The sequence below is a fragment of the Siniperca chuatsi genome, linkage group LG18 (genome assembly GCF_020085105.1).
Source record: "Siniperca chuatsi isolate FFG_IHB_CAS linkage group LG18, ASM2008510v1, whole genome shotgun sequence".
NCBI lineage: Eukaryota > Metazoa > Chordata > Actinopteri > Centrarchiformes > Sinipercidae > Siniperca > Siniperca chuatsi.
The window spans coordinates 21,627,996-21,645,883 of NC_058059.1; the positions used below are offsets into that span (position 1 = coordinate 21,627,996).

Genomic DNA, 17,888 nt, shown 5'->3' on the forward strand with positions numbered 1-17,888 from the left:
TGCTGCAGATCATGTCAGTAAAATCTCAAATCCATTCTCTGTCAACTGTGTTCAATAGTGTTAAGTGTAAATACGTTGTTAGCGGTTATAAGCTTGTTATTCACAACCTCTGCTCCAAAGATCTTAGTTGAAGGGCATAACGGCTTTTTTTCAAACTTTTAACGAACAGCCGATGACATGAAATTATTCGAATCACAAATAAATGTTTTATTTGGGAGCATGTTTGATCTGACTCAAATTCCACCTGTGTAAATTACATTAGCTAATTTTATATGGATCTTATGCAAGCCCAGGTGTGCAAAAGCTCTGGTAGCCCTAATTAGGTAGGACTGTAATTACACTGCGACCTGGCAAGAGATCAGATCAGCATCCACCTCAGGGCCTCAGGAGCAGATCTACTGTATATTTTCTCCTAACTTCACTTTATCTTTGACACGTCAACAAGGAGCTGCTGCCACGAACACACAAACACTTTCTCATTAAATCATTTGTTTGCTTTTTTTTTTTTTGCACTAATCCAAGGTTATATCCCTTATGAACATTGTTGCAACAATGCCATGTGAGGACAGCTTTAATCACAGAGTAGCTGACATCACAAAGAGCTTCAAGGGTGGGTAATCCATCCTTGTTGTTTTAAAGGGCAGTAGTTTTGGATTAATGTTTTTCTTGGTATCACCTGTTCAAAGAATTCCCACCGTTTCATTGTCAAGAGTCTAATATCAGCCACCACGCTGGAGACGATTTTAATTAACTTTCCGCCAAAACAACACTCTTGAACACTGCAAGAGTTCTACCCAACTGCCTTTTAATACTCTTAACTAATTTCCTGAACACAACAGGAGAAGCTATGATGAAAAACCATTCAACATGGCCAATCCAGCGTGTCCGAAATGATATAAAAGAGGATCGTACGATCTCGGAGTCAGAACAACGAACCAAGAGCACCGGAAAGAAACTCATCCACGAAGCCAACGCTTTGCACCTCCTTGAAGATCTTCACCATGAGACAGTCACTCATGCCCGTCATCTTCGCCGCAGCACTCTTATTCGAGTGCTATGCACTGTCAGTGGCGTTACCCATGGGCAAGACTGAAGACGGCTCCATGGAGCAGGATACTTTCACCTCGCTGCTGAGCGACGAGGTGGCAGAAAACAGCCTCAATGATGCAGATCTGGCCGCTGCGGGCAAAACCAGAGGGCCGCGAGTGATCGTCGTGGCCGATCCGAGTCTGTGGAGGGACCTGCGGGCGCTGCACAACGGACTGTCCCTCTCCAAGCGCAGAGCTGACGACAACAGCCAGGTCATCGAGCACAGAGAGGCCGGCCAGGACCTGAACATCCCCATCCTGAGGAGGGACACAATGAGGTGCATGGTGGGACGGGTGTACAGGCCATGCTGGGAAGTCTAGGACTGTTTGCTCTGCTCGTCAAGGCACCAAAACAGAGGATCACTGCCACAGCCTTTCCTGCCTTGCACTGCCTCAGTTGTAACATATAATCCAAAAATCTATGTATCTATATTTCAGTTATTGCATATCTGAGAATTAAAATAATTGAATTCTGCCTTATGTCTTGTGCATGTTTGGCATCTCTGTCTTACTACTAAACTTGAGGGTTGAGTTCTACTTTCAGATCTGTTCAAAAGTGATGGCACAGAAGAACTGGGGGGATGGAACAACTATGGTTCAGGAAATAGTTACAGAACACAACAGCACAAATTGCCATTGTTACTTTTGTGGTTGGAATAAATAAACAAGGTATAACATGTTAATTAGTGAGCTTTAGAGGTGCTGGTAGGTTTATTATTGAACTTTGGAAAGAGCCAGGCTAGCTGTTTCCCTCTGCCTCCAGTGTTTATGCTAAGCTAGGCTAATCACGGCCGCGCTTCAGCTCCATACTTAACGCACAGACATGGAAGTGGTATCGATCTTCTCATCTGACTCTCGACAAGAAAGCCAATAAGAGTATATCCCAAAATGTTGAACTACTTCTTTAAGACTTAAAGCTAGACACTTGAGGATGGCTGAAAGAGGACAAAACCCCCCGGTCAAAACATGTCATGAAATCACGAAGCTAGTGGGCAAATTTCAAAACACACAAAAGCAGGGTTCATTCAAAATGTTTCTAAATGTGCTCCTGCAGTAGCACTTCAAATAGCTGTAGTAGTTGTAATAACAGGTTAGTTCAGGTTGTAGTTTGGCTTCTTCTGGAGGTATTGTAGGTCTGGTTCAACAACAACATCTGTGATGGGAGGAGTCGCCTTGATAACCCCTATGACTTGCAGCCTTTCAGCAGCTCCCCTTTCTTCTAAAATTACAGACAGATTTTCACAAAAGAGTTTGTTACATCAGATCCTGCATATTGGTAAATGACTGCTGTCTTACGTGTGCTGGTGGCCTCTTGCCTGCAGAACAAAGGCAGGCTCTTGGGAGAGTATTTTCAACCGTACAAAAGCTCATCATCCATGAGAATTGAGCTGTGCATCGTAATAATGCCAGAGCATTAGGCCAAGTGATTTCCCAAGCTTTGCAGATGTGTCCTGCACATCTGCCTTCGACTAGCAGAGGCAGGATTTAATAGGAAATGTCCTTTCAATTAATCATGATAGGAATCAAGCTTCCTGATGTTCAATAAACATACATTACAGATGGTTTGGCTCATTATAGCTGCTGTGGCTCCTGCCTTGCCAAATTCAGCTAATGAAGATCCACAGATTCAAACACAGATCTCTTTCAAAAACATTTTTTTTTTTTTATCAATGAGGGTTTAACAAACTGTTGTATTTTTACCTCTACCAATAAAGTTGTTTTCCAACCTCTTTATCTGTTAGTAGGACATCTCAAAAAAGTGTCAACTGATTTCAGTTGGTGAAAAAGTATTACACACCATCTCTTTTTTTTTGGCTGTTTCTACCTTTCCGTCATTATTTATGATACATAAGGTCCGGTTTTGGTCTTGACCACTAATGCAGAACACAGAATGATGATCTGTATGTGTTCACGCTGTAAATTAATTCAAAGTGTGTGCGGTCATGCGTGTATGTGTGGTCCAGTTGATTTGTGAATACTTGAAGCACCTTACCTGCCAGGAATCACTGGTTAAAAGCTGGTTCTTGATTGTTATGGGTCTGTCAAAGTGGCTCAGCCAACAACTGCAGAACATTCCTCACAAAATACAGAGTGAGAGCAGTGAGTCAGCAGAACGGAGGATGTGTTTCTGGGAATGTCTGCACCTTTTTGGTATTTGGAAATAAGCTTCTGGTTGGAAAAACAATTAGGCTGAAGACATCGGCAGATATCCAGCATGTAAAAAATGTAATGCCTACGCTGACAAAACAACTCATGGGCCACAGTTTTGGAAAACTGTGGTACTTTGTAAACTATAATAGACTATTTAATGACCTGTTTAATGACAACATGAGAACAGTTTGCAACTGCATTTAATTTTGATGAATATTAGATGACAAATTTTCATAATGGTTTTCCCTTAGAGAAGAACGGAATTTGTATTCACCTTTGGGGCACGACGAGATGATTTTTAGGCATACTAGTGGCATGCCTCTAGGGATGGTAACGCTGGTTGTTTGGTCCGTCAGTCCGCCACTTTTGTCCAGATGGAAATACCTCCACAGCTATTCAATGCATTGTGCAGACATTCATGGTCCCCAGAGGATGAATCCTACTGACTTTGGTGATCCCTGACTATTCCTCTAGCACCACCATCGGGTTGACACTTTTGGTTTTAATTAAAATGTCTCGACAACTATTGGATGGATTGACATAAACTTTTGTACAGACAGTCACGGCCCCTTGAGGATGAGCTGAGTTTTCTTCTAGCATTACCAGCAGGTCAGAATTTCAATTTATCAACCTCAGCTGTACTTTGTGTTAACAAATGTTAGTATATGCTATACTAAGATGTTGAGCATGGTATTACACTTGCCAAATATCAGCATGTTAACATTGTCATTGTGAGTATGTTAGCATGACAACTACCACCATTTTTACATTTGCTTCACCACAACTGCTGAGGACCAAAAACAAACTTCAACCTTAATTTAGTTTTCTTTACAGTGACCACTACAGCCTCACAGAGCTGCTAGCGTGGCTGTAGACTCTTAGTCTTGTTTCATTGTGGACAAATGTTTTTAGCATGTGGACTTTACTAACACTGATGAATCTTAAAGGGAAATTAATGAGCCATAATGTCAGGAAGATTTAGTGTGAGCGTAATTATGCTATGTAAACTATTTCCAAAAGATATAAATACCTACCGCAGTGTGTACATTCCTGTTTGACATCCATGCTCTACCAACACTTCGCCACAATGCCTCAAGACACTGGCTTTAAATATAAAAGCCTTGCCCTTTAAAATTATGACAAATTACAAGGAGAGCCTTTTGGCATTTACATACCTCATAATAGTACGCAATTCAGATAAACGTTTTATGGGAAGGTGTTTTGTTTTACTGATAACTGTGGCAACATCTGGAAACTGTTAAACAAGAGGTTGTGCAACTTTTTTAATCAGTTGTTGATTATATGTGGTTTTTAATTTAACTTGCCATGAATATTATCAGTCTGACAAATCTCAAATACTTCCCTGAGATGTTTCCCAAGAGTTTTTTATATGATAGTATAGAATAATTCACTGCTGCCAAAATACCACATTTTAATCATTGAAAGACGACTAAAACACCCTTAAGAACATTCTTGGTATATCACTCTGTAATAAAGTGTGGTACAATAATGGCTATAGAAAAATGTGATCATTGCTGTGGATTGGGTAAATGTAAATGTTTTTTCTGTTTGCCCCAGTGTACAGGGTCCTCCTTCTCAACCAATAGAGAATACATCACTGTATTTGTTGCATATTACTGTGGGTGAATAAATGCATTTCTTTACTAGAGTTGTAGAAAAATGAAGGCAACCACTTGCCTAGTAGTTTTTAGTTTTTTCCAGCATTAAATACAATACTACTGCTACAATAATGCTACTGCATCTGTAGATATTTTTATGTTTGTTTTTTGTTTTTCTGAGTTGAAATCTCCTTAGAAAACAACTACAGTTAAATTGATGGAGGTAAACGTGACACTTAACCTCTAATTATTACATAACCACAGCAAAAGCCTTTGTCAAAGACATTAATTATTTGTGATTTTCCATTAAGTTTTTGTATTGCACCTCACAATAAACACGCTACAGATAATCAAGGGATTAAAAGGCACTTTGTATCGTCTGCAGGGTAAGGCTTGCTTGCCTTGCCTGTCATTTCTTCCGGAAGAATAGTACTATTAATAGTTGAGGAACAGCAGGAGAAAGGTTAACTATCCATTGAAACTGTCTTGGACTTTATTATCAAAGGGTGGAAAGCACAGCTTGGCTGTCTGCTTAATGCTGCACACTACGCAGTCCCCTTTACCCCTGAACAATTCCATTTAGGATAATAATGCTCTTAAGAAGCCTCTGGACAGTTGAACTCAGTGAATGTGGATTTAATGAGTGTGGTACTTCTTGAGTGGGGACTTCAAAGAAAGAATTAGAATTACAGCATTTATGGAGGACAATAAATGCACAGAAAATTAGAATCAGGGACCACTGAGACATACTGTCAATGTAGAGTCCATTTTCATTCATGGTGCAGCTGTAACACAAGACACAGGGCAGGGTAAACACTATCCTGTAGATGCACACTTAGCATGTCATTAATGCATCAGACATGAACTAAATGAGTATAATTTCACATGTTATGAAATGTGAGAAAGTCATGATTAATTGCAAGCATGGTTACAGCAAGGTAACATATATTCAGTATTACAAAGGACAAATTAGAGTGTAATCAACAGTACTATGGTATGGCTCTGAAAATCACAACCCAATCGCCAGACTAAAATGTTGGCATTTTATGTTCCTGCAAACCAGGGCTATGCTGAATCTGTACATTTCAAACGTTGAAATTGTACGTTTCAAACGCTGTGGTTAAGGTCTGGTTATGCTTATGCACCAAAACCTCTTGGTTTAGGCTTAGGAAAAGATCATGATTTGGGATAAAATACCCAAATACAAAAATACAAAAAACGGTAATGACTGTCCCCTTTTGTCTGTTAAAACGGGAAGCTAACAGTGGTCTCAAACACGTGTCTGTGCTGCTTTTGCAACTTCCGGCCATCTGACTTATGCTCTATCCATCACCCAACCCTCCTCCACTTCTATGTAGGAAAGCCTGCTTTTAAGGATGTCGTCGGAACTATGTCACTTTCCTTATGATACGAAATGTTGATATGATACGTATTATACTTATTGAAACGTAGACATTCAGCGTACAATGGCTACATTTTATTATGGCGACTGGGCTGGAAAATCACTACCACAACCAAAGTGTTGCCTTGATGAAACCCAGAACATTTTCCATGGTTTACCATAACAAGACGCTGAACGGAGAATGGATGTTGTCGACTGTCTCTGGCTGGTTTATACTGACCTTCATCTCACAAACACTAGTCCAGACACCTAAACAGACAAAACAGTGTTGAGTTCAAAGCCACATGCACACAATATGCAGAAAGTCCTTTTATTTTTATTACACACTGTATTTTATATTCATAACAATGTAAGTAATGTGTTATTAAATGTACTATGGGTCAAAGGATTGGGATGTTGTAAGCTTTGTAAGTACTGACGAAAAACTTTATCTTATTTATTTATTAGACGTATTTTTATTTCATTTTATTTTATTTTCGGTCTATATACAGTACAGAAGAAAATTCTGTATTTTATTATTATTTTAAATGATTATTTTTGTTATTTTCTAATTTTGTGTTTGCCTCTGTATTACTATTATTATTTGCATATGTATTATTTTAAAAATGACAGATCCTGGGGCGCCCCGATGACTCACCTGGTGTAGCACTCGCACCATGTAGTAAGGCTGAGGGTCAGCCCGGGTTTGGTTCCATTCCGCAGCCCTTTGCTATGTGGCATCCCCTCTCCCCCACCTCCCCTTTCCTGTCTCTCTTCAGCTTCCCCTATCAAGTACAGGCAAAAAAGTCCGAAAAAATTATCTTAAAAAAAAAAAAATTATTACAGAGCCCTCAAAGGCTTGAAAAATGAATTTTCTTATCTTGTGCACACAAAAGATTCGATTCACATCTTATGCATGCAAGATAATTTACAATAAATAAATCATATTTTGGGACTTAAGGAGCCTCAAAGAAAACAACAGAAAAAATGAGAAAAGAAAACATGTGCAAAGAAGATAAATAAAAAACCCATTTACACAAAGAAATGTAAACAAATAAAGTATGTCCTGTAAAGTGGGGGCTGGTGGGTCAAAACATTATTTGTCTTGTCTTGCTTTGATAATTTTACATATTTCCAGCTGATGTAAGAGTGAAAGATGAATGAGAGAAACGTAACATGATGCGTGTTGCTGCACCAACAACGGAAGCAAACCAGAAAAATGAATTACTGGAGACGTCTTTAGCACCTTTTAATTAAATCTTGATTAGTTCCTGATGTGGCTCTCTGATGTACAAAGCAGAATTAGTGGTATTTTACCATCACAGAGGAGAGCAGATGAGGAGAGGTGAGGAGATGGTTTTAACATGCTAATGTTTTGGACAGAGAGACCACTCAAGCTGTGGCAGCGAAGGCCTGCAATTGTCTGACATGGTTGGAACAGCTGACGCAGTGAAAGAAGGTGAACACATGAAGGCTAATTATAGCAGGAAAGGAGTCATCTGTGTACGGTTCCTGCACATTTTTGTTTGTTCAACAGTGCTCGTTTTGCACAGTTTACAACCAATGGCTTTCACCCTCAATGGGGTACCTTGGGGGAAAAAATATAACATCTGGAACCCATTTTTGGCAGTGATTATTCTGTCTGGGCTGTCAAGATAAAAATCAGTGCATTGTTTTACCAAATTGCAACTACAGTATTTTTTATTTATTTATGCCCCTGAGATGTTCTATCTAGCCTAGTTGTGAAATTGAATAAAACTGTTTGCTACATCTCATACTGGATTTGCCAGGAACAGTTCCTATAGCATTAATATATTTACAGTTAAGTTGGTAATCTTGATCACGAATATAAAGATACATTGTGTAATGTGTAAAGTAATTGTGGAATTACTTCCTTGAAAAGGGGTTTTGCGATGGGACATTAAACCATGAAGCAGCAATCATTAGTGCAAACCATTGGCCATCAATTATGGAGAGAGAGGCAGTTTGATGTGATAGGACAAACATTTGTGATGACGTTATTGGTTGAATATTTTGGTTAGGTCCACTAATCCAGCATGAGGTCACCGCGGAAAGTGCATGGGGTCTTTAAAACTCACACACACAGAAATTAACATTTACCTTACCAAATGTACTTGCTGTTTGGTCTTTTTTTTTCCTTAAGAATTTCTTTAGATTTCTGAAAATAATTAAGGACACCATCAAGCTTAAAGATTTTGTGCGATGAGGCAATTGGTGCTAAATCTAGACAAAATCTTGACAAATGCAGCAGGTCACAGTGGAAAACTGTGGTCATCGTAGTTTTTTCCTCTGCCACCCTTTACTGACCCCTGTAGAGGAAATACACTTCCTCCCTCCATGGAGGGTGAGAGCACAGAGGACAGAGGACAGGGGTTAGTCAGACCACAGAGACTCCAGAGTGAGAGGGAGTCAGCTAGTAGCCTGAGGATTGTTGTGCAGCAAAAACACTTGGGGCCAACAGGAAGTGATTTGTGGATCTATGTTGCAGGTCTCTAATCTGATCATAGTGTGGTTCTAGACCTCTACATGGACAAAATTGTCTTCTAAATAAATGTACAGTAATATAATGTGAAATTCTGTTTATTCAGTGTTTATAATAATAAAGTTTATTTATTTGGCACTTATCAATTACTTAACAATTACAGGCATAAGGCAATAAAATAATTAAAGTGAAAAGTGAAAGTTTTAGATCAAAATTTTAAGAACAAAGGACAAAATACACATATACACATACATTCCCACATATACAACATATACAGTGCATATATACAGCACAGAGACAAGTACACACACAACCCCACACACATGACATATGTTTGCCAGATAAAAAAAAGCATTGAAAATTCATTTTTAATGGTTGTAATAATAAACGTCTTTACCACTTAATCATGCAGAGGTTAGTACACATGGTACATACATAGTAAATACAATACATTTATCTATTTATCTATTTTTTTCTTTACAAAGGAAATATTAGAATATATTTATACAATATAGATAATACAAAAATGGATTCATAGCAAGTTTTATATTGACATTTGTAGAATCTAAGCAATAAGAGACATATAGTGGCATTAATATTTCACAGCGAGTTTTTCTTTACTGACAGAATTTTTTTTTTTTTAGAGAAGGTGAACATCTGCTCTACCATCTGTCTCAAGCCATAAACATCGTATTTAATCTCTAGATTTATTGCATTAAGTGCAGTGACAATGACTGGCTCTATCTGAATGAAACCTGATATTGAAATCTAATTTGGTCCATCTCAATTCTTTGTTCCCTAATACGATCATTCTAATAGTTTGGTCAACCAGTTACATGGCATCTGGCGCCAAAGGGCTCTCAGATGTCCAGTGTTAATTAAATTCCTCTCAGTCAGTTGAAATAATCAGTGTAACAGCTCAGAAGGCATTACGTAATATGTCATGATGGTTTTAGAGAATTACAGCTGGAGCGAGATATGTTTGAATGCTCAATTTTTCAGGAATCTATCCGTTTTGAAATTGACTGCACTTACAGAGGTAGCTCTTTTCTACCAGGACAAAGTGCTTCACAATGTGTCTCATTCACACACGCTCACACACCAATGGCACCTCCACCATTATGCAAGACACTGTCCTGGCTTTCAGGAGCAATTTGGAGTTCAGTGTAGAGGTGTTCAGCCCATTTACAAACAAATCTTTAATCTTCCTCATTAGAAGTTTATTAAAAAATTTCAATGCCACAGAAACAATCATGAGGTGACAGCAAGTACTTGGTTGCTGAGGTATTAACCTGATAAACAGTGCTTGTACAGGGTGAACTGAACATAACAGCTTGAACCAGCAACAGACTAAACGTACTACTCAACTGACGACAGTCAGAATCAGTGCCAATTTTATCAGTGTACTGTTGGACTTACTGAGGTGAATTTGAAACATCCAGATAACGGCCAAGACTTCCTGTTCCGTGCACCAGTCATCGTTTACAGTCCAATTAGCGATTGGAACCCATCGGCTATCGTCTGAGGACGATTTGAATGCAGAAAACATTTAAAAAAGCTAATAAAAAGCTAATCTCTAGGTTACCAAGATTGATAAAAAGATAAATCGTCATCAGACGATAGCCGATGGGTTCCGAGATTGCATTTCGATCAATGCGTGTCATCTGCTCTCCACATGGACTGTTCACCTGCATGCAACCAACGGACTACAAATGGAAACCATAACGCTTACGATACCAAAATCTTGTCCCTTGCCTACAGTTTCTGCATTCATATGCAGATTATATCTGTTTATAGAGATTACACAGAGGATGAATTCTAATGACTTCGGTGACTTTTCATCTATCGCCACCATTATTTGGTTTATGACCAAATACCTGCAAAATTAATGACATTCCCATCAGCCTCAGCTGTACTTTGTGTTTAGTGCTAATTAGCAAATATTTGCATGCTAACACACTATGTTAAACTAAGATGATGAATATGGTAAAGAGTATACCTGCAAAACATCAGCATTGTCATTGTGACCATGTTATATGTTAGTATTTAGCTTAAAGCATAACTGTGATTAAGTACAGCCTCACAGAGCTACTAGCTTTTCTATAGACTCTTGTTTCAAGAAGAGTACCAATTGTTACATGAAACTCATTCCTTGAAAGTTCTTGCCTAATTTGTAACCTGAACTGGAATCGGACAGGACACTGGGCTTGTGTCATTTTAAACAGTTAAGACATTGTAAAATTAGCTTATTCACTGTGGCAGCCAGAGACCATGATAACATTCCTGACTTATTTCACATTGTGCTATGATTTATTTGTTCTGCATCAAACACTACATTCACACACAGATCTTAAATGTGTGATCCTTGGCCACATACTCAGGGGCCTCTGACCACCTGGGGCCTCAACCCCTGATGAATCCCCCCATAGTCAGAGGCCTTTGGACACTGGCCTTGTTGACCCAGTACTCCATCCATCCTCTATCCCTGCTTGAATATCCCACAGATCTCAGAGTAGTGACACACTGTGATGGTAGCTTGTGCCAGTGGTATGAAAACCTTTCCAGGCTTCATGAAACCCTTTGCCGAGAGGGCAAGAGACAGATAAAGTGACGGAGAGACAGTGAGAGAAAGAAAGATGACTCTTGGCTAGGGGGTTACTTTCTTCTTCTCTCTTGACTTTGTTGCTGACTGTGTTGATTTTCCACTGTGTTTTAGTGTTTTCGCTGTGTATTCTACGAGCTGAACTTCCCAGAAATGAGACAGAAGCAGACCAGCGGGAGAGAAGAAATACCTCACACTACGCTGAAAATATACATGGCTTATTTCATTGTGCTTTTAAATTTTAATTAGCGGCAGGGTATTGCCTGTATTTTGACATTATTGCCCAAGTTAAATGACCTTTTTTCTTTCATTTTCACAGCCTCTCACAAAGGTTCCCTGAGTTCACAATGTAACAAGTAGGGGTACAGTGGGAATACATTTGAAGTCAAGTGGTATGTATGGATGTTGTTATAAAGCAGTAACTCATCTATACAAGTCATTTGAACAGGACAATAAACTGTCATCTCCATGGAGAGACCAGCTAATGACTTGGTATGTGCTACTTGTGCACGACAAAAGAATGCTCAGTTGAATCAGTTCAATCAGGCTTTCCTCCACTTCTTCCTGTTTCGCATCACAAACAGTGGTGGTGACATTCAAAAGCCTGTCAGCCAGAGCAAGTAACGGTTGCATGTTACTGTGGATCACTTCAATCTGAATTTCCATTAGACTCTTCTGGCAGTCTGGCAGTATCAGACTGATGAAAACTGGCAGTTGTGAGGAGGATAGTGTCTGCAATCTTTCAAACCTATCATCAAAATATTTATGTTTCAATCTTTTTAAGAAGTGGACATGTGTAGGTTTTTTAATAATAAAAAAAAATACAATTAGATTGATTTATGAGGTGAGGTGGGGCGTAAATGCAGGTATATTGCACATACCCATGTGCCCATCTTGATTTTAGCCTTTAAAGAAATAGTTCAACATTCTGGGAAATATGCTCATTTACTTTCTTTCGAAGAGATGAGAAGATCTATACCAGTCTCATGTCTGTGTGTTAAAGACCTGAAGTCAGGATGTGGTTCCAGCATACAACTCCCCCTGAAACCACAAACTGTCATTGAACAAATAAAATACAACATGTTAATTAATGAGCTTTAGAGGTATTGGTTGGTGTAGTTTCAGCCATGCTAGCCTTTTCCCTCTGCTTCCAGTCTTTATGCTAAGCTAGCTAACCACATCCTGACTGCAGCTTCGTAGTTAACGCATTTACATGAGTGTAAACTATTCCTTCCTTTGCTGTCGTTCTATAACACTTGAAATTGACGTTAAAACACTACTAGCTAGCGAATCATGCACACACAACTACAAATATGACGCTGACATATACGCTGACAATGTTAATGGCAACAGCACCATGTAAAGTGTTGTTGATCAATCTTCTGTGTGCCCTGTGTTTTGATGTGTAAAAATGTAAACTCTAATTGAATACATAGCACATCAAGTTGTATTTAATGTACTGTAAAACATTAAAGTAAGTATGTAAAGAATTAAAATAATGTTATATGTTATGGTCTTCACAGTCACCAAATCTCAACCTAGCTGAACACCTAAGGGAGATTTTGGAGCAATGTGTTCCACCATTATCAAACATCAAATGATCTTTTGGAAAAAGAGATAGAGAATTCAGAGACTTGATGAATCTATGACAAGGAGCACTAAAGCTGTTCTGAAGGCTTGTCTCTTAGCAGGTTTTAGTGATAATTGAGGAGGTTCTACAGGTGCTTTAAGTGTCATTGAGGAGGTTTTAGCAGTCTTCTAGGTGGTTCTAGTGGTCACTGAGGAGGTTCAGTGGGTCCTGTAGGTAGTTGTAGTGATCATTTAGGAGGTTCTAGGCACCATGTAGGAGTTTGTAGTGGGCCTTAGGGTGATTTTAGGAGTTGAACACCTATGTGGGGGATGTGTTACACTGTGTCCTAACTGAATGCAACGAAAGCGAGCGTCAGCAACATCCATCCATTCTCTTACACTTATCCGGGGTAAGGCCGTGATGGTAGCAGGCTAAGCAGGGCGTTCCAGATGTCTATCTCCTCCTGGGTGATCCCAAGGCGTTCCCAGGCCAGATGAGATATGTAATCCCTCCAGTGTGTTCTGGGTCTACCCCGGGGTCTCCTCCCAGTTGGACGTGCCCAGAGAACCTCCAAAGGAAGGCACCCAGGAGGCATCCTATTCAGATGCCCAAACCACCTCAACTGGCTCCTTTCAACGCAAAGGAGCAGCGGCTATACTCCAAGATCCCTCCGGATGTCCAAGCTCCTTACCTTATCTCCAAGCTGAGCCAAGCCATCCTGTAGAGGAAATTCATTTCGGCCCGCTTGTATCCGCAACCTCATTCTTTCAGTCACTACCCAAAGCTCATAACCATAGGTGAGGGTCAGTACAAAGACTGACTGGTAAATCGAGATCCTCTTCAACACAATGGTCTGGTACAACCCCTGCATTACTGCTGATGCTGCACCAGTCCACCTGTCAATCTCGCGCTCCATTTTCCCCTCACTTGTGAACAAGATCCCAAGATACTTAAACTCCTTTGCATGGGGCAGCAACTCGCTCCCATCCCGAAGGGAGCAAGCACCTTTTTCTGGCAGAGAACCATGGCCTCAGACCTTGGAGGTGCTGACTCTCATCCCGGCTGCTTCACACTCAAACACTGCAAACCGCCCCAGTGCATGCTGAAGGTCACAGTCTGATGAAGCCAACAGAACCACATCATCCGCAAAAAGCAGAGATGTAATTCTGAGGTTCCCAAACCAGACGCACTCCTCCCCCCAGCTGCAACTTGAGATCGTGTCCATGAATATCACAAACAAGATCTGAGACAAGGGGCAACCTTGGCGTAGTCCAACACCCACTGGAAACGTGTTTGACTTTATGCCGAGAATACGGACACAGCTGGTCCTCTGTTCCACATCCAGCATGGAATCCGCATTGCTCCACCTGAATCTGCAGTTCGACAATTTGGATGGTTGGATGGACCATTGAATGGTTTAGTGAGGTCCTCGGATTGGCCCCGCTGGGGTCAGCTTAGTGCCGAGAAGACTATCAAACTTGACTATCTAGAGGAAGTAAACGTGTGGAAGGATCATCAGCAGTTTTTAACCAGTTAAATTGCATTGTTTTCTATTGGAACAGGGAATGTGAGCTGGGCTTAGACCATCATGAGACAGGTTAGTTTTACCCCACTGATGATGTGTTGTGAATGTCCTAACTGGCTGCGAGTGACGCAGCACTGCACAGTGTGATGTGGCGCGGCGTTCAGAGCTGAACTTTTGTCGGATGTTTCTATTTATTTCAGTCGCTTGCGTTGAAAGCGCTGCAACATGGACCAGGAATGGTTGATTCGTGAAGTTTAAATGAGGAGTTAACCTAAATAAGGTGGCAGCTGGCTGGAGTGAGATTACCAGGGAGCTGGAAGTTTCTAGCAAGAAGATTAATTTTTTGTATTTTCTGTGAAGATGCTCAGCAGGGCTTGCTAGCTTGCAGTAAAGAAACATCTAAACATCAGAATATAAAACATGTTTTCTGTTTAAAAAGTAGGCCTACAAATGTAACTAGTTAGCAAGTACTGACCCATCTTTTACATGGTTTGTTTACATGACAACAGAAGTGCATATTTAAGAGATTAAGTGTGGACAGACAGCTTCCAATGTTACGCGATGCAATGTGATAGTTGGATGCTGGCATTCAGTTAGGACACAGCGCTCTCCACTAACCACCATCAAAACACCAAATGAGGAAATATCTTTTGAAGTAATGGAGTTCTTCCGTCCAGTAGAGTTCCAGAGACTTTTAGAATATAACACAAGAAGCACCAAAGCTGTTCTGAAGGCTTGTAGCAGAAAAACACCTTACTAAGAAACTTTGTTTACTTTTTTCGTTTAATTCATCACCGATCTGTACTTTTATAACTTTAATGTTAAATGGACTGTACTTGTATAGCGCCTTTCATTCACCCCATTCACACACTGATGGCAGATGCTAACTGCTTATCAGTTCAAGGAAATTAACTAATCATTCACACACACTCACACACTGAAGGCGAAGGATCAAACCATCGACCTTCCGTGTGTTGGACGACCTGCTCTACCACCATGCCACAGCCACCCTTTACTATATAGCATTGAATTGGAGCCTCTCTTTCTTGTAAAGTATATCTCTTTATTTTTCAGTTTTCAGCTACTTCTATTCTCCCTTAGCTGTCAATATGAGCCATGGTTACATAAGCTTGTATTCACAGGTACACACACACACACACACAGTATTCACAGTGTTTCCTCTTGACCAACAGGGTCTGCTGGTGAAGTGATCTGCGGAGGCAGAGCGCTCGTCTCCTCAGACAGACTCTTCCGGCAGAGCTGTGGTCCTCCACAGCTGACTCCATCAGTCAGTCCCAGGTGTCCTTGTCTGGCTCCATGGGGCCGGGTGACATCATCGTCACCCCCTCTCCCCTCTTCCCCTGCTGTCTCTAATGGAGGCCCGGAGCTGGTGAAGGGGCCTTGTGAATAATTTAGGAGATCTGGTGCACTTTATAACCTGGCCTGCAAGGCTAGCCGGGACATTCACCCTAAGTGCATTAGTATAATAGTCAGGGAGGAAACTAGCCTTTATTGACTAATACAATCAATAACTTCTGTTCGCTGTTGAGTCCCTGGAGGTTGCTGTGTGTGTAGGATGATGGACCAAACTACCAGAAAACACTCATGAGAACGACAAAAAGGTAACCCCACATAATTACACTGAGGAAAATTGGTTTATCCCAGATTCTCTGCGAAATGATGAGCAGATGTTGTCTGTCTGAATAATTGGAGCAATTTTATTCATTCATTCATTTCTTGACATTATTGAGCGAGCAGCCATCTGTAACAATCAGAAACATAATTTCCCCATGGCAAGGCAAAGAATCTCCACAGACATGTATTTAGTGTCTGAGGCGAACAATTTTATCAAGGAAAGAGCTCTATAATCAAGTAAATTCAGTGTCATTTCAGAGAGGAGAGTGATGTGACAAATGGTCAAATTATCCAAGGCTTCTTGAGTAAGATGAGAGTCATCGAAATATTCATTCAGAGGAGGAGCTCACCTTCATGAGGTGAAAGCTGAAGGAAAAAAACAGCTCCATTTTAATTTACCAAAGTGCTTACTCAGCACTGTACAAAGAGAGCACACTGTTGTTAACATTGTTAGAAATAAGCGTGTGTCTGCGCTGATATTTGATTTGGTGACAGCCAGACAAGTGTTATAGTGGAACTTTGTGTAATATACATTCATTAAATATATTTCCATTCATAAATTATCCTGAGAAGCAATCCAGTTTTCCATAGAATTATGCCATTAATATGAATAACGTGGATACGGATTTACTTTTCTCTTCTAATTATGGTATAGAATAATGTTGTTAGGCCAGATGATCTGATGAGTGATTATGTTGGTATGAGGATGTATAGGTTTGATTTTTAGCTTTTGTATGATTTTGTATTTAAAATTAACCTCATTCATTATCATTACATTGGAGTCACAAAACTAACCCTTAACTTTTCCGAAAGATAAATCGTTGATGATCCTTCAGAAACCCACAAGGTTGTTTAACAACACTTACTGCTGTTTTGTTTCCAAAATTTTCAAAGACTCTTGTAACCATCTGGATGAAAAAATATCTGCTGTCTGCTGCACAATAAAAATGATTTTCAACCCATTTCCCAACTCTAATGCAGGTAGCTGGAAATGACAACTCCTTTCTCATTTTGTACAACACAAGAAACAATTTTATTCGTCCAATACTTTGGTTTCTGACCAAAAACTAATGACATTCATTGGTAAACATGGTAAACATTACACATCAGCATGTTTACATTGTCATGTGACCATGTTAGCATGTTGATGTTAGTATTTAGCTGTGCCGAAGCACAACCTCACAGAGCATGGCTGTAGACTCAGTCTTGTTGAAAGATTGGGATTTATCTTTCAGATAAATGGATACTCTGTGACTCAAATGTAATGATAATACATGAAATGCTCAAACTGGAGATCATTTAAAGATACTGTACATTCCCTGATTATGTTACAGCATCCAATAACTAACAAAGTTTGGCATCATAACAAAGGACAAAGTTGGTGGGGTGTTACACCAAATTTGGGAGCACTCTAACAAAATGGAACAAAGAGTTATAATTTGTAATTCATTGTTGTTGTTGCTGTTCACATTTGGGTGCTGATATACTTTAGCCTGCTAACAGCAGATCCATTCAGTTCTTTAAACAGGTTGGATAGCAGACAGGTAGTATATTTGTGCATAATTTGGGTCACAGAAATCCTCAGTTAAACACCATTGGGTGAAACAAAATGCTAAAAATGGTGAGTAATGATTTTTATCATGCACAGATTTCCAAGTGCACAGATGGATTCAGGCAAAGGTTCACATAAGAAGCAGTGGAGGTGCCAAGGTCCAGTGGTGGACGGTCTCTGTCAGTCTCTGTGTCGCATGCAGACAACAAAGGAGATGGCCAAGTGACCCCAGAGGTTGATTTACAATGTGTCAGCAGGAGCA

At 40.0% G+C, this 17,888-nt stretch overlaps 1 protein-coding gene across 1 annotated transcript; it reads left to right on the forward strand.

Annotated features, from left to right (window-relative positions):
• Positions 1 to 917: 917 nt before the first annotated feature.
• On the forward strand, positions 918 to 1,563 carry pmchl (pro-melanin-concentrating hormone, like). Its single transcript, XM_044173944.1, has one exon. It carries the CDS (start codon positions 1,002 to 1,004, stop codon positions 1,407 to 1,409), a length of 408 nt encoding a protein of 135 aa, XP_044029879.1. The 5' UTR covers positions 918 to 1,001; the 3' UTR covers positions 1,410 to 1,563.
• The last annotated feature ends 16,325 nt before the right edge of the window (positions 1,564 to 17,888 follow it).